Raw genomic sequence first — 25,818 nt, forward strand, 5'->3', positions numbered from 1 at the left:
CACTCTCCCTCCCCCTCCCTCTGTCTCCTTCTCTCCCTCTCTCTGTGTTCCACACATTCCTGACAATACCCTGCTGTTCACTAAAGGCTGAGTAGGCAATGTGCTCCCACATCTGACAGGAGCATGGAGAGAGAGCACCACTCAGCTTGCTGCAGCCACACACACGCGCTCGCACACACACGGACACGCACACACAAACAGATATGCACAATATTAAAACAACAAATATACACCCGTCTCTCTCTCATCTCCCTCACCAACGGTATTCTGCTATTACATTTGCACCACCAAACAGAATCTTGAAAAAGTTTAATTCATAGATCATGGATGTGAATATGCATATCGACACACACCCAAAACATCTGTATACATAATCTGACTGGGGGGGGGGGGGGGGGTTTACTCAAAGGCCTCCCTTACTTAACCCCCTGGCCTCTGCTGGACCCAATGACAGGGGTCTCCTCCTGCCTCCTTACCCTCTCTTTATTGGGGGGCAAGTGTGTGATGAGGGGCCCCTAACCTCTGAACCTTGTGTGGGCCCCGCCCCCTGGCTTCAGGCTGATCCCACAAACAGATAGACAGTTATCTAGTCAGACAGACAGAGTCAAGGCTGCATCGCAGCACAAGACGTAACCTGTCCCCAATTACTTATTTGAGAGCCCTCCACAACAACAATCACAGAGACAGAGAGACACACTCACATGTTTTCTTGTACAAGAACAACACACTTGAAACACACACACACACAGAGACACACACACACAGACTCACTGAAAGGCCAGACTGTCAGGAGGCTAAATCAAATTAGCCCTGCTCTGTTATTGAGAGAGAGCTTTTTGTTTTTCCACTAAAACACTGCACTCCTGACCATCAGATGCCAACATAATATAGAGACAGAGGATCTGTGCCTTGCTGCCCAACTTATCTGGCCCTCCACCCAGCACCGGGGTAGGATAGTCCACTGTGGAACCATCACTATTTTAGGCAGGCAATCATTAAGGACAGCTAAGAAAACAGGACCCCCCCATTTCTCCCAGACGGTTTCCTTGAAAGTGCTCCTTACGGGAAGTGTGTGTGAGAGTGAGTGAGTGAGTGAGTGAAGAGAATCTCTACACAACCATTAGCAGGGGGAGTACAGTATGTTAGTTTGCCCTGTGCTGCAAAGCTGCATTAAAGGGGCCACACCCCTCATTGCCATGGTAAACAAGGTCAATGATAGCAGGTTAGCTTTTTTCAGAGTGGTCACTAGCTGGCACAGCCGCAAAGTCAAAAAATCTGATATTAAACCTAACCCTAACCTTAACTTTAACCACATTGCTAACCATAATTCCTAACACTAAATTAAGACCAAAAAGTGAATTTATGTTTTAATGAATTTTTGCAATAAAGCCAAATTTGAGGCGCCCATCTAAGGGGAAATCGCTCAGTTCTGCCTCCAGGTAAAGATTCATGACAAACATCAACCTACTCAATGATGACTCCTACTCTCATTCTATATGTTTGCATAGCCTGTAGCTACGCACAAGTTCTACAGGAAAACTCAAGTAGCAAAATGGCAGTTGAGAAGACATTTCAGAAGTAAAAGTAGAGTAAATGGTGTGTAAAAGTCAAAAGTAGAGTAAATGGTGAGAACCATGTTGTGTTGTTGTGTGTGTGTGTGTGTGTGTGTGTGTGTGTGTGTGTGTGTGTGTGTGTGTGTGTGTGTGTGTGTGTGTGTGTGTGTGTGTGTGTGTGTGTGTGTGTGTGTGTGTGTGTGTGTGTGTGTGTGTGTGTGAGAGAGAGAGAGAGAGAGAGAGAGACCAGTGAGGGCAGTGTCCATAATGCTCCAGCAGTGTCTACCAGTGTGTACTAGGTTCATACTGTGCAGAGAGGTTTGATCAGTGGGGTAAAACATCCAAAGCGTTGCAGATTGAGGCGTCCTGGACGACGACAGAGACGTGAAAGTTGCACGGACGTTCCTTGACTGGAAGGCTACATTGAAACGTGGAGCGGATCTCATTTCTAACTTCAGTCTTTAGCTGCGTGGAATGAGACCTGGGATAGGAATGCTTAGCGACATTTAAGCCATGGATAGAGTAAAAGATCCATGGTTCTCACTCTCCACTTCAGAACCTATCTAGATGCGATTGAAGCATTCAAAACAACAGCATCTCTCGCTCTCTCTCTCTCCCATGCTCTTCAATTCAGGTTCACCCCTATCACTGTCACCACATCAGGCGTAGAAGCAGTGCATACCACACAGCCTAGGGCTGCAGAAGTACACATACATCTGTGTTTTGGAGAACGTGTCGAATGAATGACTATGAGTCTGTGTGTGGATATACACATCCTAGAGTGTGTCTATCTCAGGGCAGCCCAACCCTCTTCCTGGAGATCTACCCTGCTGTGGGTTTTCAGTCCAACCCTCTTCCTGGAGATCTACTGTCCTGTGGGTTTTCAGTCCAACCCTCTTCCTGGAGATCTACCCTGCTGTGGGTTTTCAGTCCAACCCACTTCCTGGAGATCTACCCTGCTGTGGGTTTTCAGTCCAACCCTCTTCCTGGAGATCTACCCTCCTGTGGGTTATCAGTACAACCCTCTTTCTGGAGATCTACCCTCCTGTGGGTTATCAGTCCAACCCTAATTTAACACACCTGATTCTACCAATTAGCTGCTCAACAAGACCTTAACTAGTTGAATCAGATATGCTAAATTAGGGTTGGACCGAAAACCGACAGGACAGTAGGTTTCCAGGAAGAGGGTTGTATCTACACCCTCACCCACTCTCCCAGGGTAGGTTAATGATTTTAGAGGTGAGCTGCGAGTGTTGCTGCTGTCTGGCGTAGAGGCCTTGAGGAATGCCCAAGGGGCGTGTGCTGGTGTTAAGGTGTGAGGAGACGTCGTAGCCGCGTTAAATGGACTCACACAGCACAGGTCTGTAACACTGGGTTTACTTTCCCTCCCTCCCTCTCTCCACTCCCATGTGCAATTCTACCCACTGCCCTCTCTGCCATGCAGCCGCTTCAACACAGGTAGACACACCGGAAACATGACAACAAATAGGATTTACTGAAAGTATATACTTCCCAGGTTGCATTATACTCAACCTTTTTGAATGGTACCCACAAGAACACATGCATAACCCATACACTGAATTTATAAGCAGTGCGTAAGAGGTTTGTACATGCTCATGTCAACAACCTCTGGGGAAATGCTTTGTCTTGGTGTCACATTTTCCAAGGTGGTGAAGGCATCTGCTAAGAATCATGCAGGACAGGGGGTTTTCCTCTGCAGCCTCACGCACAACACTTTTGATCCTGAGTAACTGCCCTGACCAGGAAATGATCTCAGAACAGCTGAATCAGCATGCCTCTGGGGTCTGAGGTCAGGGACCTGACTCACGTGACTGATCTTCCTGTCTAGGTTGGCGCCCCCCCTTGGGTTGTGCCGTGGCGGAGATCTTTGTGGGCTGTATTCGGCCTTGTCTCAGGATGGTAAGTTGGTGGTTGAAGGTATCCCTCTAGTGATGTGGGGGCTGTGCTTTGGCAAAGTGGGTGGGGTTATATCCTTCCTGTTTGGCCCTGTCTGGGGGTATCATTGGACAGGGCCACAGTGTCTCCTGACCCCTCCTGTCTCAGCCTCCAGTATTTATGCTGCAGTAGTTTATGTGTCGGGGGGCTAGGGTCAGTTTTTTATATCTGGAGTACCTCTCCTGTCTTATCCGGTGTCCTGTGTGAATTTAAGTATGCTCTCTCTAATTTTCTCTTTCTCTCTCGGAGGAGGACCTGAGCCCTAGGACCATGTCTCAGGACTACCTGGCATGATGACTCCTTGGTGTCCCCAGTCCACCTGGCAGTGCTGCTGCTCCAGTTTCAACTGTTCTGCCTGCAGCTATGGAATCCTGACCTGTTCACCGGACGTGCTACCTGTCCCAGACCTGCTGTTTTCAACTCTCTACAGACAGCAGGAGTGGTAGAGATTCTCTTAATGATAGGCTATGAAAAGCCAACTGACATTTACTCCTGAGGTGCTGACTTGCTGCACCCTCGACAACTACTGTGATTATTATTATTTGACCCTGCTGGTCATGAACATTTATGAACATTTGAACATCTTGGCCATGTTCTGTTATAATCTTCTATAATCTGTTAAAGTTTTTCCTAGCCACCGTGCTTCTACACCTGCATTGCTTGCTGTTTGGGGTTTTAGGTTGGGTTTCTGTACAGCACTTTGAGATATCAGCTGATGTACGAAGGGCTATATAAATACATTTGATTTGATCTAGGATCAGCTGAATCGGCAGGCCCATTTGAGCGCCACAGTTTGACGCTCTGCTCGCGTGCAAAAGAGGGGCTTTCAAAGAAGATTTGACCGACACCTCAGTAAACACGTTACTTGAACGGTTAGCTTATACATCTGAAATAAACGTTTAGAACATAGTGCACAGAGCCCAATGGGAACCGCGTGCTGCTATAACACATGGGCAGCTGCATCATTGACCGACTTAGCAGCAGAGATGGTTTTCATAACAGGACTCTCATATTTCCTATCGATAAACTGATGCAATCACATGATGCAATGCGCTCTTAATGGGCCTGCCTCCGCCCCGCCCAGCCACCCATCTCCCCCTGTACTGTACAGTCATCCCTATTGATTACAGCTACAGCATTGCTGCAACACCAATTCACTGCCACGCCCAACCATCCGACCCTGCAAACAACATGCAGTCCCCACTGGACGTCAGAACTGTCCTACTCCAACTGACTCCCAGCAGACTCCCATCAGACTCCCAGCAGACTCCCAGCAGACTCCCAGCAGACTCCCAGCAGACTCCCATCAGACTCCCAGCAGACTCCCATCAGACTCCCATCAGACTCCCATCAGACTCCACACTGAGCCAACTGACAACAGACTCCTCGGACTGTGGCCTATATTTTCTCATTCAAACGGCTACCGAAAACAAACGTAACATTGGATGTCCTCCCTCTCCCTGTTTGCTCTCTTTCTGCTGGTCGGTTTGCTCTTAATTGAATCAGTGTTCAATCAGGCCAGGCTGCCTGACCAGGGGAGGGGAAGGAGAGGGGAAGCGCGCAGGGCCACTTCTCCCCTCCTTAGACCCAGACAGACAGAGACCAAGCTCTGTGGTAACAGAATGCTTGTTGGTCTCCAGAAGAGTCTCTAGAAACAAAATGGCTTCTCAATCTCCCTCTCCAGGGAGTACGTCAGGATTGGGGCTGACACTAGTGTCAGGGTTAGAGGTGGGGTGAGGTCTGAGCTGAGGGTGGGGCAGGGCAGGGGTCAGGTCGGAAGTTGGGGCGGGAGGCTGTGACCAGGGTCATGTGCTGACTGTTAGGACCTTTAAAAATGGAGGACATCATCACTGTTGATATGGGGGGGAGTTAGAGACGCATGGTGTTCATAAGATGTTTATTACCTTTTATTTTCTTCCCGACAACTTTTTTTTCATCCATCCTTTGTTCCAATGTAGTCTCGCTAAACAAAATAATTGTCTTGTTTTGAGGAAAATGGATTAGGGAAGATGAACTTTGCAGGAGCAGCAAGGAGTGCTTCAGAGAAGTTGTCTACGGCACCGAAAATTAGGGAGACGTAGGGAGTAAGGAGATTCCAAGTTTGAAAGCAGAACTTGATAAGACCCAGGTGATGTTGTGAAACACTGTGTGTCACAAACACATGATATAGACACCACACAGAGAGAGAGAGAGAGAGAGAGAGAGAGAGAGAGAGAGAGAGAGAGAGAGAGAGAGAGAGAGAGAGAGAGAGAGAGAGAGAGAGAGAGAGAGAGAGAGAGAGAGAGAGAGAGAGAGAGAGAGAGAGATAGAAAGAAAGAAAGAAAGAAAGAAAGAAAGAAAGAAAGAAAGAAAGAAAGAAAGAAAAGAGAGAGAGGTGCCAGACAGTGTCAAAGGCTAAATTAAAACAGATTCACCCAGACACAGCGCTCTGCGGCCAGGACAGGACTTACAAACGGCAACACTGAGCCCTCCTCTTCCAAACACACAGACCTGGGAGGCCGAGGAGAACCTCTACTCTTATCTTATAGCTGAGCAATGTCACATCACCCTCAGAGGCCTCAACCACAACACTGGATGGAGGGATGGACAGCGTTGCAAACGTGGGGTAATAATGTGGGATAAACTTACATTTAAAGCCTCAGTACTTTTGGGGCTTGAAATGAAACATAAAATCCTTTATTCGACAGCTTTATGCAAAGAAAACAACTAAATAGTGTGTATGCAAACATTGTCAGACAGTTTTTTTGTGTCCGTGGTCATAAAAAGTCATTTAGAAGGCGAATCCCTAATGCGACCATTGCTGGGATACTATGTTGCAACATGTGTAGTTCAAAGTAACACTTTATCAAGAAACCGTTACACTGTACATAGCTTTGTCTGGTATTATCAAGTGGCTAGAGAAACATTTTGGAGAGGGAACACATGTCCTTGAATACCCAAAGTAGATAGGGAAAGACTTGCAGGAAAACGAACCGGAAAGACAGGGGAAGAGAGTCCTAAGATTAAAGCTCAATCATGCTGTTTAACACGTCTGTGAGTGAATTGTATTAACCAATCATGTCGACTACTTGAAATGGAAACAAACTGCAACAAACCGAGAAACTTCAAATAAAAAAAGGTTGAATAAATTGCCAATTAAAACCGTTATCTGGGTATGGCGGGTATCGCTGGATAATGTAATGACGTGAGTTCCATCCCTGTGCCGGACGTCCCGTTCAGTGTATGACAGCTTCACTCAATGGTCAGACAGACACAATTACATTATATCGTCCAAGTGTCAGTCAGGGTGGCTTTGAAATCGCAATTCCTACAGGAGCAGTTTAAGTTGTTTCTCTCCGACACTGACCACCGCGTAATAGCAAAATAAACAATCAACACCTGCAGAAAACATATTCAAACGTTGGGGTGTGGACAAAGTTGTAGAGAACTCGTTAAAATGACGGGTTTTCTGTATCACATGTCTGTGTGTGTACACAGTAGCGATGTGAACTAATCCTCTTAGGAAATCATGCTCTCTGACCAACCCGATTGTCCAACGCAAGAGCTTCTGGGGTAAATCTTGAAGACTAAACATAGGAGACGAGAATACATCGATGACAACACAGTGGGGTCAATCACTTACTTCGTTCTCTGGGAAGGGTGGGATTCCAACAAGGCAGAAAGCAACTCCATTCATTGGACAGCTGGGATTGTTCAGCAGTACAAAATAGAGTGAGATTTGCTGCTATAAGAAGTTACAAAAATAAGACGTAAAAATCGGCAAATACAGAATAGTCTGTGAAGAACAGACTATTATAGCTTAGCCTGGTGGCGATGCTCTGTGGTATTCACCTATCCAGTTTCCTTCCTTTCCAACCCCCCTCTTTTCCGTTGTTTGGGCTGTTTGGTTGGTGTTGCTCCCCCTCCTCCGCCAGACTGGCTCAGCGTAAATCCCTCTCTTGCTCGGTCTGCCTGGGGGCGCGTTGGGAAAATCTGCGCGCCGATTGAGCAAAGCGCCTGCCTCCCATTACGGAGCACTTGGCTTGCCGTAAAGGAGCGTACGGGCTCCCTCTGGCTGTGCCAAAAAGTTTAAGTCGGGAATGTACACACTACTATTCGTGTCTCTTCGGAAACCGCGACGTGTGGGGGTCGCGCATGCCACGGCGTTCCCAATGCCATTTAAACAAAGCCCTTTTGTACTCAGATACAGAGACAGACTTACAAGAGGATAAATGAAGGTATATATGAAGGTGTGGAAGCACGGGGCTGTTGCCTAGTGAGGCATGGGTTGAGAGAAACAAAACCGTTTCTGGTAAACGCTTAAGCCAGATGATTGTATACTGTATGGATGGGAATTTGTGGGAAGTGTGACTAAAGTGGTATTTATAGCCCATTAGGTTGCAAGATAGACCGATTAGTATGTTTTTTTGTAACTAAATATATATTACTGCAAAACAATGTTATTACATGTGTTCTGGACTGGTATTGGCCATAAAGAGGAGTAAAGAACAGAAAGGATAGAAAAGAGAGAGAGAGAGAGAGAATAATTTAAGCAGAGAATGAGGGGAGAGGGGGGGAAGGGAGGAGGATGCAGAGGAGAGAGGGAAAGGGTGCAGTGAGTTTGTTGGTGTAAGGAGACATATAGTGGGGTTGAGGCGTGGCTGGGGACCCATGTGGCTGCCATTACACTGGAGTGTGCAGTGGGAGACGGGTGCAGGGAGCAGGCTAGGGAGAGCCACTTCAAAGCCGCCTGCCTGCCGGGGGATACAGAGTCGAGTCATAGGGAGAAAGATACTTCCCACGCACAGAGCCACACACAGCTGCCCTCCCTGTCTTCCTCTCCTCCTCCCTTTCTCCACATGGCTGCAGACCCCCCTCGCCCACCTTGTGTTGATACACCAGCCGTGTCAAGGGCAGCTCGGCACCTGAACACACATCTTCCACTCAACCACGACCTTCAACTACTTCCACCTCAGCTCACTTCCAAAGATATCTATGAGAGTCTGCGAGGCTTCGGCGAGGCCCTGCCAGTGAGCACATTGTTCGACACCCATTGCTCCATACCGCTGACAGAGGGTCAGCCTATAGCTGGTCAGTCGGAGTCCTCCATGGGAGAGGGAGAGACCGGGGTCTTTATCTAGGCGATTGTGCTCATAAGGTGGGAGAGCAGAGCAGGGTGGGCAGATGGTGCTGTCTGGAAGGGGTCACGTGGTCCCTGAGTGAGGGGATATGAGGAAGGAGGGGGAGGCGGGACTAGGGTCCCGTGGTGGGAGTCAGAGAGCGTGAGGGCCATGGCCGCTGGTGAGCTGAACTGTTCCGTGTCCCCTGTGACCATTGAGCACTGTCTATAGTCTGTAGGCTCTCTCTCTCGCTCTCAAAATGTCCTATGAGGTGCACTACTTTTGACCGCGGCCCATAGGAAATAGGGTGCGATTGGGGATGCAGCCCCGATCTCTGACTCAGGCTGACCCTACAGTAGGCTACGTGTGTTTTCTGTTCAACCAGACAGAGGAGTAAATCACTTGTGTCTGCTCTGGGTGGGTGATACAGTGCCACAGCACTCCACCGTTTGGGTTTTCTGCAGCAGAAGACAACTGGCCTGTCAGCCCGGCAAAATGGCCCCTCTATTATTGACGAGGGGGAGACTGAGCGAGAATAAACCCAGCCAAGGAGCCACTGGGAAGCCGTCTGTGAGGAAGTCTGTCTGACAGGTGTTTGAGTGGGCAGATTTAGATTTTGCATACTACTCCATTGTTACTCTGGATTAGCTTATTTACCATTGTGTGTGAGTAGTGTATTTACTATACTATTGTAAATCTGAGCGCTGTACAGTATGTGTATCTGTCTGGAGTAAAAACCACTCGCCCCCTCCCTCCCTCTCTTCTTTCTCTGGGTCTGTTGGACAGCCTTGGTCATTGGTACACAGCCCACGGTCCAGAGAGGGTCCCCCTGGCTGACTGAGAGAGACAGAGTTTGACCCTGATGGGTGCTGACACCCCTATCTCTCTCCTCGAGGGGGGTGTATAGGGGGAGAGCACCAAAAGACCATCAGCCCCCCCCCTCCCCGGCGGTCATTACATAACAACGCACAGCAGAGGGAGCACTTTGGAGGGTAACCCACAAACAATCAACGTTCATCATGTTTACTCGCTCCACTGCGCCCCATCTCAAACCCCCCCCCACCGCTGCTGCTGCCCGCTCACAGGGTCGGCTCACGGTCCTACCCTGAACCAACCAACCCATTAACGAGATGCCAACTGTGCCAAATTTGATAGAAATTAGGAAAGAAAAAGAAAAAACTGCCATGCTAGATATCACAGTCCACAGTCCCATGCCTCTGCACTCACTGTGTGTTACAATCAATTCCGGTCACTCCAATTAGCCGGATATCTGCAGTCACACTGCTCGTCTCACGGCCTGTCCCATCGCTGTTCTCTCGCCCTCTTTCCCTCCAGTTCCCTCTAGTCCTGAGATTGAAGCCCTCCTTTCTGTGTGAGTAGATGCATGACACACACACACAAACCAAAACGCACACACTTTTGTTGGTTCTAAGCTTTGTTGTCATACCCTTTCAACATCATTCACAGTGGGCCTCCTCAGTATGGAGTGGCGCATTAGCACACACTGCTACTCTGTCAGGCCTGTCACAGCACAGTAGCCCTCTCTCGCTTTCTCTTTCTCTCGCTCGGCCCTCCATCGGACACAACTACATTTACCGCTGCTGCTTGGACTGCATCTGTAGCCCTGCTAAGAGCTGAATGGACACCATGTTCGAGCCTCTCCCTCTTTCTCTCCCCCTCTCTGTTCATCTAACATAAACAGTGACCTTCACTCTGACCCCCATCTCAAATGTAATAATTGAAGACCATTAATAGCGGTCTTGGTCACACAGCACAAAATGTGCTCTTTTAAGAGGGGAGCTGAAGAGATGGGTCTCTGACAAAATGTGGATTAGTTCAAGTATGTGTGTGTGTGTGTGTGGCAAATGTTACTGCGTGGAGTATCCTGGCTAAATAAATGAAGAGATAGTGTGTGTGTTTGAGATAAAGAGAGACAGACACTGTTTGAGAGATCCTCCTGTGTGATCATAGTGTCATCTTCGTAACATAGACACCTGTGTGTATGTCGGAGTGCCATGTCCCATAGAATGCAGTGAGTTTGACATCCTGGTCTGTCGTGGCTGTGCTGCCTGTTGACACAGAGGATCCTGGGGCACTCCGTTGAAGGGGGTAAGGCCGTGGGGCTGTGGGAAGAGGTGCAGTGTGGTGACCCCTCCATGTTCAGATTCCACTGTGAGCCATAAATTCCCCACTCGCAGTATGGAGGAGTAGGGGCATGGGGCGGGGGTCCTCTCTTTGTTTGCCTGGACAACTGGCATGGAGAGGGGGAGACAGCTGACCAGTCAGAACACAGGTTGACGTTCATTGGGATGAGTCTTGTCCTGGAGGCAAACCTGAGGAATTTCTGCCGAGGGTTTGAACTGGTTCAGGGAACAGAAAATAAAACCAGAAAATAACATTATTACTTGAGTAAAAGAACCCGAACCAAAAGTGATCAAAATGTGTCATGTTCTGATCTAAGTTCCTTAGTTTTGTATTTTGTTATAGTATGGTCAGGGCGTGAGTTGGGTTGGTTGTCTATGTTAGTTTTTCTATGATTTGCTATTTCTGTGTTTGGCCTGGTATGGTACTCAATCAGAGGCAGCTGTCAATCGTTGTCCCTGATTGAGAACCATGTGTTTTCTATTGAGCCTGTTTTCTATTGTGTTTTGTGGGTGGTTGTTTTCTGTCTTTGTGTGTCTGCACCAGACAGAACTGTTTCGGTTGTTTTCTTTGTTGTTTTGTTATTCAGTGTTCAGTTTACATTAAAAAAGATGAACATGTACCACGCTGCGCATTGGTCCTCACCTTCTTCCCATGGAGAGAAAGGGACCGGGCAGGCACCATGTTATGCCGTGAGGCGCACGGTGTCCCCGGTGCGCAGGCATAGCCCGGTGCGGTACATAGCAGCGCCTCGTATCGGCCCGGCTAGAGTGGGCATCGAGCCAGGTGCCATGAAGCCGGCTCAGTGCATCTGGTCTCCAGTGCGTCTCCTTCCTCGGGCCGGGGTACATGGCACCAGCCTTACGCATGGTGTCCCCGGTTCGCCAGCACAGCCCAGTGCGGGCTATTCCACTTCGCCGCACTGGCCTGGCTACGGGGAGCATTCAACCAGGTAAGGTTGGGCAGGCTCGGTGCTCGAGACCTCCAGTGCGCCTTCACGGTCCGGTCTATCCGGTGCCACCTCCACGCATCAGCCCTCCTGTGGCAGCCCCCCCCGCACCAGGCTGTCTCTCCGTCTCCTCCCTACAGGTGTCCCCGCCTGTCCAGTGCTGCCAGAGTCTTCCTCCTGTCCTGCCCGGTCCCTCTTGCTCCACGGTAAGCACGGGGAGTTGGCTCAGGTCTCCTACCTGACTTAGCCACACTCCCTGTGTTCCCCCCAATACATTTTTGGGGCTGTCTCTCGGGCTTCCAGCCGCGCTGCCATGCTGCCTCCTCATAACGCCGCCTCTCAGCTTTCGCTGCCTCCAGCTCTGCCTTTGGGTGGCGATATTCCCCAGCCTATGCCCAGGGTCCTTTGCCATCCAGGATCTCCTCCCAAGTCCAGTTCTCCAGGTATCGCTGCCTCTCGTCACCACGCTGCTTGGTCCTTTCTTGGTGGGTGGTTCTGTAAAGGTTGTCGTGGGAAGAAGGTGAAGACCAATGCGCAGCGTGGTACGTGTTCATCTTTTTTAATGTGAACTGAGCTGCCAGAGTCTCCCGTCTGTCCTGAGCTGCCAGAGTCTCCCGTCTGTCCTGAGCTGCCAGAGTCTCCCGTCTGACCTGAGCTGCCAGAATCTCCCGTCTGACCTGAGCTGCCAGAGTCTCCCGTCTGACCTGAGCTGCCAGAGTCTCCCGTCTGACCTGAGCTGCCAGAGTCTCCCGTCTGACCTGAGCTGCCAGAGTCGCCCGTCTGTCCTGAGCTGCCAGAGTCGCCCGTCTGTCCTGAGCTGCCAGAGTCTCCCGTCTGTCCTGAGCTGCCAGAGTCTCCCGTCTGACCTGAGCTGCCAGAATCTCCCGTCTGACCCGAGCTGCCAGAGTCTCCCGTCTGTCCCGAGCTGCCAGAGTCTCCCGTCTGTCCCGAGCTGCCAGAGTCTCCCGTCTGTCCCGAACTGCCAGAGTCTCCCGTCTGTCCCGAGCTGCCAGAGTCTCCCGTCTGTCCTGAGCTGCCAGAGCCGCCCGTCTGTCCTGAGCTGCCATAGCCGTCAGTCAGCCAGGAGCTGCGGGAATTGCCCTTCACTCCGGAGCTGCCGGAGTCTCCCACCTGTCCGGTGCTGCCGGAATCTCCCACCTGTCCGGTGCTGCCGGAATCTCCCGCCCGTCCGGTGCTGCTGGAATCTCCCGTCCATTCGGGACCCGGGGCTAGGGTCCCCAGTCCGAGATCGGCGGCGAGGGTCGCCTTTCTTAAGAGGCCACGGAGGCGGATAAAGAGGCGGAGAAAAACTATGGTGGAGTGGGGTCCACGTCCCGCGCCAGAGCCGCCACCGTGGACAGACGCCCACCCAGACCCTCCCCTATAGGTTCAGGTTTTGCGGCCGGAGTCCGCACCTTTGGGGGGGGTACTGTCACGTTCTTTTTTTGTCTCACAAAAATTGCAACAAAGCACCTATGCAAAGCTCTCACTCTGTTACTCAGAAATGTATTCGAGTTTCTGCCTGCCAGCTGGAAATCTCTGCCAGTGTGTGTGTGTGTGTGTGTATATGTAGGCTACCTGCCCCGCCCCTCTGAACCTTTGGTTACTGTAGCGTACTGATTATGTTACAAACATGATTCAGAAATTAGGGAGATGTTTAACAGAATGGATGAACTTTTTCAATGCTAGTTAAGGATACTATAGTCATCACGTTTCACATTGGATGTATTAACTACAAAAATACGTGTTTGTAATGATAGTGCTGCTCTGCACACACACGCTTGTTAGCTAGCTAACGTTTGCTCTGGTCCAACGTTAAACTCAATTCGGGAAATTCAGACATTCAAAGTTTCTCCATAGAATCTGCTCCTCCTAGGTATAATTCTGTTATCCTAATTCAGATAATGCATGTCATAACAAGATGCCCAGCGCCTCATCGCAAGCTTCCTCCATCCTCTCTCGCTCTCCCCTCAACCGCAACATTTCAGTTAAATCTCACGCCCTACAATGTGACTGGCAGCAGTGTGTGTGTGTGTGTGTGTGTGTTGGTCTTTCATTATGATTAAAACATGCCGTTTACGGCAAAATACAATTGCTCTTAATATACAGATCAAATTGTTAACCCACTCCACAGCAAGTTTAAAAAGGAACAGAAAAGAACGATATAAACCGGTACTTTTTGGGGGTTCCAAACGGTTCAGAACTGTATTTTGCTGGTCGGAACGGAACCAGAAAATATATGGTTCTGTTCAGAATTAAAAGATGAGAAAATAATTTCGGTTCCAACCCTTGATTTCTGCCAGATAGTCCAGCTGCAAAGTCAAAATTCTGTATATTGTAAAATTCATGAAAAAGAAAATAGCTTTTTGGTTTTAATTTATGGTTGGAACCAGCAGTGAGCACTCTGCAGAGCTCCCTGCAGAACAAGATTCATGACAAAAAAAATATAACCTGCAGTCAAGACTGGCACAGACACACACAGGCAGGCATGGTGTAGTTTTGTTACATAACCTTGTCTGGACTTCATACAATTCATGTGGATACTGTTATTAATAAACCAGGTAATAAAATACACAAATATATCACATGGTGGTGTCCTTTTCTGGTGTAACCACTGTGATGGTATTGTGTTAGTGCCATTGGTTAAAGTATTTAGGCTGGTATGTTATTGCAGGAGGCACAGGGTTCTCTCCACTCCTCTGCTAAAATTCCTCCCAGCCACCCTCTCCCATTCCCCCAGCCCCTACTAGGTCACTTCTACTGGACAATTTCCTCAAACTCCTGTGGCCTTCCACCCATCCCCCAACCATCCTCATCCCATTGCCCTTATCCCTTGTCTACTATCCAACCTCTTTCCTCACCCCCTTGCCATTTTCCCTGGTCTACTGCCCAACCCCTTTCCTCACCCCTGCCATTCCCTTTTCCTCTAGCTGGCTGTCTTCATTCTCCTCTCTTCCACCCTTCCTCTAACCTCCCCCTGCCGCCTCGCTCCCTCTCTTCTTACTCCACATCGTTACAATCCCTCTCTTCTCTGCAGCTGCCCATCTCACTCCTTCCTCTCCACTCTTCTCCAGGCTTGTTCAGCCAGATAGAGAATGGATGAGAAACTCCCTGTCAGACATACATAATAACTGGATGTCTGTAAAGACAGATTAGACTCAGAGCTGGGGCTGAGGCTGAGACTGTGTCTGGGGCTGAGGCTAAGGTTGAGGCTAAGGTCAAGGTTGAGGCTGTGGAGGGCGTTTGGCCGGCTGCGCTGTGACTCTAGAGAGAGTGACTCACTGGATCATGGTTCAGGGCCTCCAGCAGTGTCACCAGCTTGTGTACCCTGCACTGGGCGTGGTGGACCGGCACACCCCTGCCAAGGTACGTCACATTGGCATTAGTCCAGAGAATGTGTACACACACACACACACACACACACACACACACACACACACACACACACACACACACACACACACACACACACACACACACACACACACACACACACCACAATCTGAGGTTGTATAAATGCACATACATATCAATTCCCCATTATCTGAGATACATAAATACATGGCCTTCACACACTGGCTGCTGATTAGAGGGGTGTCAAGTGTCACAATCGGTAATCAATTCACAGTCATACCCACTTTGTTTCCAGTGTGGCTCCTACCTCTTACGTGTGTGAATAATAAGTAAAATATGAGACCCCCCCCCCCGTACTGAGCCAGAACATGTGCATCACATCCAGGTAATTCAACTGTTGCTATAACTGCTTGGCAGTGGTACACATTCCTCAGCAAGAAGACATACCCGCTGTGCTGCACCCTCCACCCTGTCTCCACCCCACCTCTTCCCAGCACTCTACCCCCAATCTGTCAGACAGACAGGGAGGGGGAGGGGGGGGGGGATAAACAGGGGCTCACAGTTCCAGTAGGTCCCCTGTTTCCTTCCTCTGCCGGTCACTTCACAGGCACATATGTCTGCTGCCCCCTTTACCTTCACCGCTCTGCTTCCCGTCTCTGATGTCACTTCCTGGAGCTAGAGACAATGGAAAACCTACTCACGCTGCTGACCCTCGGACCTATATGCAAGTGCATATACATGTAGGAGTCATGAGTAAAAGGTAGGTTATAGAAATAGCACTGCTAAGGACCCAGAGAGGAGTGACCCATATACGGTAAACCGTTTCTGTCGCTTCTGCCTGTTTTATTCACTCTGGTTGTCAGATTCTATTTCCGATTCTATTTCTGTGTGCCAGGCTGAGTAATGGCATCCGTTAGGTAGCTGTGGATCTACAATGAAATATCACAGTCATGAATTGACTGTAGTATAAATATAGTCTGTTCACGTCCCTAATCATAAAAGGCCTTCCACTGACCCTATTTCCTGCTATTCACTAATATGGACCAGATATTATTATTATTTTTTTTAATTAGAATGTCAAGGATTAAAGACATCTTGACAGCAGATTATACTGTACAAACATTTTAACATTTGTGTGAAATACTGTATCTCTGTCAGAGGGTCATCATATCCTAATCCTGGCATTTCCCCAGTGTCCCCTTTCCTAATAACAGAGGGGGACAGCTTGTCTAGACCGGGGCTTAGAAGAGGGACTCACTCCTTGGGTTTGGGGAAGGGAGAAGGGGGGCATGAGGGAGATTGGTGTAGGGGGTCTTATCTCATGGAGATATCTCCCCCCTTCCAAACACAGACATCCCTTACCATGTCTTGTATGGTTGTCCTGCTAGCGAATTATATGAATAAAAGTTATATGAATGAAACAAGGGGCCATAAAACAGTGTAGTCCTAGACCCCTCTGCATGTTAAACCAGGCAATATTTAACATTCAGTTCAGTAACAACAGTTTATTCATTTGTGATGAACTTTATCCTAGCCACCCAATAGCTGTGATCAACACTGAAACAAAGAACCAGCCCCACTGGGACAGATTAGAAATGATCTTGGATTTAACACAAATGGGCAATAAAATTCAAGTAAATAAATCCACATAAATAAACATCTGCCTTGTGTTGGCGTGGAGATGAATAAAAAGGAAGGCCATCTGTTCAGTTACAGCACAGTAGGGAGAATTCCCCTAAATATATAATCCATCCAGGCTGCATCACATCCGGCCGTGATTGGGAGTCCCATAGGTTGGCGCACAATTGGCCCAGCGTCGTCCAGGTTTGGCCGGGGTGGGCCGTCATTGTAAATAAGAATTTGTTACTAACTGACTTGCCTAGTTAAAGGTAAAACTTATTTTTTCTGTTTGAATAATCCCTTCAACATGGAAATTAATTGAGTTTAATTTCACCATATGGCCACCGGAGGGCGCATGCAGGGCTGGTGAAGCACAGAAAAGAGAGGGAAACTAGTAGGCACTTAGCATGTAAAGACAAAGAAAGTTGGATAAAGTTGCCCCTAAACATTGATATTGGGTCAGTTTAGCATTTCCCCCTAATGGTTAGGATTTGGGGAGGGTAAACTGATCCTAGATCTGGGCAATTGCTACCCAGAGCTGTCAAGACACAGTAGATATGTACTAGTCCAGAGCATATGAACCAGAGCACAGAGCAGGCAGAGCTTGAGCCATGCTTAAAGGACCAGCGTAACGATCAGCCTAATGAGTCATTATAGTGATGTATGGAGGGAGAGGAGACATACTGGAGAGGAGTGATGAGTGCAGGTCGACATTCATCCATCTCCAACGTAGCCCAGAGTTACAAACACACACACACACACACACACACACACACACACACACACACACACACACTACTCAAGATAACTTCAAGAATACTATAGCGCACACTGGTTGTATGAAGTATCCCCATTTCCTTGGTAATGAGAGCATCGGTAGCCTTCGGTGGTTCAGTAATTGGGCCAGGAGGTTAGTGGTATGTGCACCTAGGATAGGATGCAGCTGTGGTGCCTCTGTCCGGCCCTCCGAGAAGACAGGACTGCTACTTGGCCTCAAGAATGATCACAGTAATGAAGCAGCAGCTGCTCATTGCAGACTGACATCCTTCACACAGCGCACTGATCAGGCCACACTGTTCACCGACAACACTAGATTCATATACACCGAGTGTACAAAACATTAAGAACACCTGTCCTTTCTATGTTATAGACTGACCAGGTGAATCCAGGTGAAAGCTATGATCCCTTACTGGTGTCACCTGTTAAATCCACTTCAAATCAGTGTAGATGAAGGGGAGGAGACATGTTAAAAGGATTTTTAAGCCTCGAGACAATTGAGGCTTAAAAAAAATATATTGAAGTGCCTTTGAAGGGGGTATGGTAGTAGGTTCCAGGCGCAACTGTTTGAGTGTGTCAAAAACGGCAACGCTGCTGGGGTTTTCATGCTCAACAGTTTCCTGTTTGTATCAAGATGGGTCCACCCCCCAAGGGACATCCATCCAACTTTACACAACTGTGGGAAGCTTTGGAGTCAATATGGGCCAACATCCCTGTGGAACGCTTGACACCTTGTAGAGTCCATGCCCCGATGAATTGAGACTGATCTCACTCTCTCCAGCTCAGCCCGGTTAAGACACACACACACACACACACACACACACACACACAATAGGCCTATACACAATGTATATCTCTGTTATAAAAACACACACTCCAGAACAGTAACAGCACTCATCTCTCTCTATGGCCCAAAAGGAGGAGTGAGAAATTCCTAACACTGCAAAGATTGGGTGGGGGGGGGGGGGGGGGGGGGGGGCTGGTAGGGTTAGATTAGACCACCTGTTCCACTGTGGAAAACACACACTCATTCCCTCCCTTTATCTCGCTCTCTCCCCTTTTCATTCTTTCGCTCTCTCTTATTATCTTTTTATAAACTACCCACTCTTGTCTTCTCTCCCTCAATCTCACCCCTTTCAGTCTGGCAGCCTAGCTCCAAACTGACTGCATTCCATCTATGGGAAACAGACAAAACAATCTGCCAGATAACTTTGGCAGAGAGCCGCAGCACACATAAAGACAGAAACACACACACACACACACACACACACACACATACACACACACACAAACACACACACACACACACACGTGTCACCTTGTGTCTAAGAGCCGGCCTCCAGGGAGTGGTGTACAGACCGAGGAGTAAACACAGAGCTAGAGTGCATCCCAAATGGCACCCTATTTCCTACATAGTGCACTACCTTTGACCAGAGCCCGATGGACTCCACTATGTTGGGAATAGGGTGGCATTTGGGACACCGCCTTAATATATCAATTGTGGCACAGCAATAACAGTACCTGGGCCAGGAGGGAACTCCCTCCCTACACCCTAGCCACATTCTCTATCTATCTGTGCTTACATGGAATGTAATGTATGAAGACCCACACCATCTTATAAACAAGACTGAGGCTCTGTAAAGGACATACTGTATGTCCTGTATGTCCTTTACAGAGCCTCAGTCTTGTTTATAAGATCTTCATACATTACATTTCATGTATCTACAGGACATATTAGGAGTTTCTGCAACTGGCTCATGCACATACATACACAAAAGTATGTGGCCACTCCTTGAAATTAGTGGATTAGTGGCTATTTCAGCCACACCTGTGTATACAATTGAGCACATAGCCATGCAATCTCCATAGACAAACATTGGCAGTAAAAAGGCCTTACTGAAAAGCTCAGTGACATTCAACGTGGCACCGACATAGGATGCCACCTTTCCAACAAGTCAGTTCGTCAAATCTCCGCCCTGCTAGGGCTGCCACGTCAACTGTAAGTGCTGTATTGTGAAGTGGAAACGTCGAGCAACAACGGCTCAGCACTACGCACTACTCACCGTGTAGTGCGTAAAAATCGTCTGTCCTCAGTTGCAACAATCACAATTCTGCCTCTGGAAACAATGTCAGCACATTTTTTTTTGCCGTGAGCTTCATGAAATTGGTTTCCAAGGCCGATGAGCCGCACACAGATCACCATGCACAATACCAAGCGTCGGCTGGAGTGGTGCTCGCCACCATTTGACTCTGGAGTAGTGGAAACGTGATGAATTACGTTTTACCAATTGGCAGTCCGACGGACAAACCTGGGTTTGGCGGATGCCAGATGAACGCTACCTTCCCCAATGCATAATGCCAACTGTAAAGTTTGGTGGAGTAGGAATAATTATTCCTACTGGTCTGGGGCTGTTTTCCATGGTTCGGGCTAGGCCCCTTAGTTCCAGTGAAGGGAAATCTTAACGCTACAGCATACAATGACATTATAGACGATTCTGTGCTTCCAACTTTGTGGTAACAGTTTGGGGAAGGCCCTTTCCTGTTTCAGCATGACAATGCCCCCGTGCACAAAGCGAGATACATACAGAAATGGTCTGTCGAGATCGGTGTGAAAGAACTTGACTGGCCTGCACAGAGCTTTGTGCAGAACCTCAACCCCATCGAACACCTTTGGGATGAATTGGAACGCCAACTACGAGCAACGCCTAATTACCCATCATCAGTGCCCGACCTCAATAATGCTCATGACTGAATGGAAGCAAGTCCCCGCAGCAATGTTCCAACATCTAGATGAAAGCCTTCCCAGAAGAGCAGAGGCTGTTACGAGCAGTCTGAACCAGCTCCAACTCTGAGGGCAGGTTGAGCTGGGATTGACATGCACAGCCACAGCCCTGATCAGACCTGAGCAGAGCTGAGCAGAGCTGAGCAGAGCCCACAGGGTTTACTGAGGTCTCCCTCAATGACTATTGATTCCCTACCAACGGTGCATTACAGTAGGTCTGGCTGTGCAGCAGCGTGCCCCCAGGCAGGGTTCTCATTCTCAGTGCAGAGCGTGCAGAGTAAAGAGAGTACACTTTACACACATGCATACAGACACACACACACACTTACCGAGGAGCACCGACGAGATATGCGTACGCGGTAAAGTGTCCTGTGTGGCCTCTGCTCTCGGGGCAAAACATCAAATACAGATAGGTCTCCTCCTGCCGGGGAGGGAGGAGTGTTGCCCTAGCCCTTCACCGCTGCCTGTCCTCGATCTGTTCACACACACTCTTTATATAACCAGCCTCTTCCTGTCCCTCTGTGGGCCACTACCCTCCTTATCACTCACTCATGGAAGTGTGTGTGTGTGTGTGTGTGTGTGTGTGTGTGTGTGTGTGTGTGTGTGTGTATGTGTGTGTGTGTGTGTGTGTGTAAGATAGAGAAGCAGAAAAGGAGACCACAGTAATGTGACTTTGCTCACGTGTCATTCCACTGAGGCTCCATAGTAAACACATGTTGACGTTTGTTTATATTTCCATCACGCCACTGTTTATATTGACAAACGTAGGTACAGCTTCTCCGATGTTCTTCCTATTTTAAAGGTCCTGTAAGGGGTGCGTATCTGGTGGCAGGGAAGTCAGACGCAGGAGAGCAGAACTTGATAATAGCCGGAGCAGTTAAATAGCAAAACCAACGGCATAAGAAATACAAAGTATGAGCACAATAACCCGATGAGCACCAGTCAAACAAATGTGCACAAGCACTTACAACAAACAATACCACACAAAGACATGGGGGGGGGAAACAGAGGGTTACATACGCAACACATAATGAGGGAAATGAGAACCAGGTGTATGGGAAAACGAGACAAAACAAATGGAAAATGAAAAATGGATCGGCGAAGGCTAGAAGACCGGCCACGTCGACCGCCAAACACCGCCCGAACAAGGAGAGGCATCGACTTCGGTAGAAGTCGTGGCGGGTCCAACGTCTTGTTCCCCAACTTTGAACCGGGAAACAACCATCAGCTAGATCAAATGACTCCTCTGGAAACTCTAAAATGTCCAATGTCATCTCAAAGAGTCCACACCCATGCAACTGAAGAGACAGCCCATCACAAAGAAAAGTACAAGTAGAATGTAGAAATAGAATTGACACATCATTGAATTAAATCAGAAAACAGACTATCCATGACAATGACATCAGAGCCGAGCTCCGCACCAAGGCCATGTCATGTCAGCATTTCTCAGTTTAGACTCTTAGAAAGAGTATTGTTTCCTGTTTGCTGCATTGTGGTAGTGTAAGTTACCCCCTGATGCAAACACTGTAGTAGTAAGCTCTGTTGTTGTACATGTAAAATACAACGAGAAGCTCCCTCTGCTGCGTGGGACACAGTACATAAGCATGCTGTGTGATTGCCCCAGGCCAATCTCTGAAATGAGAAACTAGGCTAACAAATGGAAGGCACACACACACACACAGACACACACATTCAATTAAATCGGACGCTTGCACACACACACACACACGGATGCTGGCTGGCAGTGATGATGTCACCTCTACTTGAGTGGGGGGCTAGCGTCACCTTGGCAGACTGACAGGATGGGCATGGAAAGTACACCACGGTAGCATCCCAAATGGCATCATATTCCCTTTATAGTGCACTACTTTTAACCAGGGCCCAAAGAGTTTGGGTCAAAAATAGTGCACTATATAGGGAATAGGGTGCCATTTGAAACGCAGTGCTGTTGTCCCCCAGTGGTTCCCTATGAATCATTCACCCTGACCTGAGGAGGGGGTGAGGAGTAGCCACCCTAAAACATGTTGTTTACAACCACACACACCACCTCAGGAGAGGAGGGGTAGAATGGGGGATGAGGTAATCAATGACCAGGGGAATACACTGTCTGGGGGAGAGAAGAGTAGGGACTTGTGCCTGTGCTCCTTGTCATCTCCCAGACAGCTCTCCTCTCCTCCTACTCATTCAGCACCCTTTCAGGTCCTAGCAGCTATGTTGCTGTGTCCCTGGGCTGCCTCCAGCCTAACATCAGATACAACCAGAATACAGAGTCCAGCCTAACATTAGATACAAGGTTCAAGGTTTTACTGCTAACCTTCAAAGCATTTCATGGGCTTGCTCCTACCTATCTTTCCGATTTGGTCCTGCCGTACATACCTACACGTACGCTATGGTCACAAGACGCAGGCCTCCTTACTGTCCCTAGAATTTCTAAGCAAACAGCTGGAGGCAGGGCTTTCTCCTATAGAGCTCAATTTTTATGGAATGGTCTGCCTATCCACATGAGAGACACAAACTCGGTCTCAACCTTTAAGTCTTTATTGAAGACTCATCTCTTCAGTAGGTCCTATGATTGAGTGTAGTCTGGCCCAGGAGTGTGAAGGTGAACGGAAAAGCACTGGAGCAACGAACCGCCCTTGCTGTCTCTGCCTGGCCGGTTCCCCTCTCTCCACTGGGATTCTCTGCCTCAAACCCTATTACAGGGGCTGAGTCACTGGCTTACTGGTGCTCTTCCATGCCATCCCTAGGAGGGGTGCGTCACTTGAGTGGGTTGAGTCACTGACGTGATCTTCCTGTCCAGGTTGGCGCCCCCCCTGGGTTGTGCTGTGGGGGAGATCTTTGTGGGCTATACTCAGCCTTGTCTCAGGATGGTAAGTTGGTGGTTGAAGATATCCCTCTAGTCGTGTGGCGGCTGTGCATTGGCAAAGTGGGTGGGGTTATATCCTGCCTGTTTGGCCCTGTCCGGGGGTATCGTCGGACGGGGCCACAGTGTCTCCCGACCCCTCCTGTCTCACTCTTATCCGGTGTCTTTTTCTTTCTTTCTTTCTTTCTTTCTTTCTTTCTTTCTTTCTTTCTTTCTTTCTTTCTTTCTTTCTTTCTTTCTTTCTTTCTTTCTTTCTTTCTTTCTTTCTCTCTCTGAGGACCTGAGCCCTAGGACCATGCCTCAGGACTACCTGGCCTGATGACTCCTTGCTGTCCCCAGTCCACCTGGTTGTGCTGCTGCTCCAGGTTCAACTGTTCTGCCTGCAGCTATGGAACCTGTTCACCGGACTTGCTACCTGTCCCAAAACTGCTGTTTTCAACTCTCTAGAGACAGCAGGAGCGGTAGAGATACTCTGAATGATCGGCTATGAAAAGCCAACTGACATTTACTCCTGAGGTGCTGACCTGTTGCACCCTCTACAACCACTGTGATTTTAATTATTTGACCCTGTTGGTCATCTATGAACATTTGAACATCTTGGCCATGTTCTGTTATAATCTCCAATCGGGACAGCCAGAAGAGGACTGGCCACCACTTATTGCCTGGTTCCTCTCTAGGTTTCTTCCTAGGTTTTGGCCTTTCTAGGGAGTTTTTCCTAGCCACTGTGCTTCTACACCTGCATTGCTTGTTGTTTGGGGTTTAAGGCTGGGTTTCTGTACAGCACTTTGTGACATCAGCTGATGTAAGAAGGGCTTTATAAATAAATGTGACATCAGATACAGCCAGACTACAGAGTCCAGCCTAACATCAGATACAACCAGACTACAGAGTCCAGCCTAACATCAGATACAGCCAGACTACAGAGTCCAGCCTAACATCAGATACAGCCAGACTACAGAGTCCAGCCTAACATCAGATACAACCAGACTACAGAGTCCAGCATAACATCAGATACAACCAGACTACAGAGTCCAGCATAACATCAGATACAACCAGACTACAGAGTCCAGCCTAACATCAGATATAACCAGACTACAGAGTCCAGCCTAACATCAGATATAACCAGACTACAGAGTCCAGCCTAACATTAGATACAACCAGACTACAGAGTCCAGCCTAACATCAGATACAACCAGACTACAGAGTCCAGCCTAACATCAGATACAACCAGACTACAGAGTCCAGCCTAACATTAGATACAACCAGACTACAGAGTCCAGCCTAACATCAGTCTCATCAACCATCAGCCAAGCACAGGCCCCAACTGGACAGGGACAGAGACAGGGCCATAGAAGTGTATGAGGTGACTATACTGTAAGCCCTAATGGGGTGATGGAGTCTACCTGATGACAAGGTCATAGGTGGCCCATTCCCTGATTTCTACTGCTCCGTCCACCCTCAGGTCATTAAGGCATGTATGAAAACAGATGACAGCTGATGTAAAACGCCTCCAAATGTGTGAATGCCAGCAGAAAAGATAGCATCACACAAGCAGGTACACTTACCTTTATTTAACTAGGCAAGTCAGTTAAGAACTAATTCTTATTTTCAATGACGGCCTAGGAACAGTGGGTTAACTGCCTGTTCAGGGGCAGAACGACAGATTCGTACCTTGTCAGCTCGGGGGTTTGAACTTGCAACCTTCCGGTTACTAGTCCAACACTCTAACCACTAGGCTACCCTACATTAAGAACCCCTCCCCCCTTTCGCCCTCAGAACAGCCTCAAATCGCCGGGGCATGGACTCTACAAGGCGTCGAAAGCGTTCCACAGGGATGCTGGCCCATGTTGACTCCACAGTTGTGTCAAGTTGGCTGGGTGTCCTTTGGGTGGTGGACCGTTCTTGATACACATGGTAAGCTGTTCAGCGTGAAAAACCTAGCAGTGTTAACATTCTTGACACAAACCAGTGCCCATGCACAGACTACCATACCCTGTTTAATCTTTTGTCTTGCCTATTCAATCTCGGAATGGCACACATACACAATCCATGTCTAAGTTGTCTCATAGCTTAACATTTTTTATCATAGGTACACTTCAACTGTGAGAGACGGAATCTAAAACAAAAATCCAGAAAAACACATAGGTTCTCCCTATGTCTCATTCTCACACCATCCCTATGGAGTGGAAGAGAAACAAGAGGAGAGAGCACAGGTGATGCACAGACACCTATAAGGCTGATGGCACACAAACTGTCATAGGGCAGCTGACACAGATAGAAGCACACTGTCACAGACCATGCATGCACCATGATGACCCCATAGACAGGATGAATAGATTACACACACACACACACACACACACACACGCACACACAGCTTTGTTTTCATTGTAGGACTTTTTGGGGTGTCAAAATGTTTAACCGTTAAAAATCATATTTTCCGTAACCCTACCCCGTAACCTCTACCCTAGCCCCCAAAACCCTCACCGCTAAACGTAACCCCACCCCGTAACCTCTACCCTAGCCCCCAAAACCCTCACTGCTAAACGTAACCCCACCCCGTAACCTCTACCCTAGCCCCCAAAACCCTCACCGCTAAACGTAACCCCACCCCGTAACCTCTACCCTAGCCCCCAAAACCCTCACCGCTAAACGTAACCCCACCCCGTAACCTCTACCCTAGCCCCCAAAACCCTCACTGCTAAACGTAACCCCACCCCGTA

General features: G+C 48.5%; 1 protein-coding gene across 7 annotated transcripts in view; it reads right to left on the minus strand.

Annotated features, from left to right (window-relative positions):
* Nucleotides 1-25,818, minus strand: part of LOC110485157 (rho GTPase-activating protein 23) — an 88,273-nt gene that overhangs the window by 59,196 nt on the left and 3,259 nt on the right. For 3 of the 7 annotated variants that reach the window (XM_090196298.1, XM_090196293.1, XM_036940916.2), the window contains exon 1: nucleotides 7,132-9,082. The exons of the other annotated variants lie outside the window; for them this stretch is intronic. In XM_090196298.1, the coding sequence (XP_090052424.1) occupies nucleotides 7,132-7,185 (54 nt within the window). In that variant the 5' untranslated portion in view covers nucleotides 7,186-9,082. Of the gene's footprint in view, nucleotides 1-7,131; nucleotides 9,083-25,818 lie in introns of those variants that run through there. 7 annotated transcript variants of the gene reach the window in all.

The sequence above is a fragment of the Oncorhynchus mykiss genome, chromosome 13, assembly GCF_057628025.1.
Source record: "Oncorhynchus mykiss isolate SJ-2025 chromosome 13, ASM5762802v1, whole genome shotgun sequence".
NCBI classification, from domain to species: domain Eukaryota; kingdom Metazoa; phylum Chordata; class Actinopteri; order Salmoniformes; family Salmonidae; genus Oncorhynchus; species Oncorhynchus mykiss.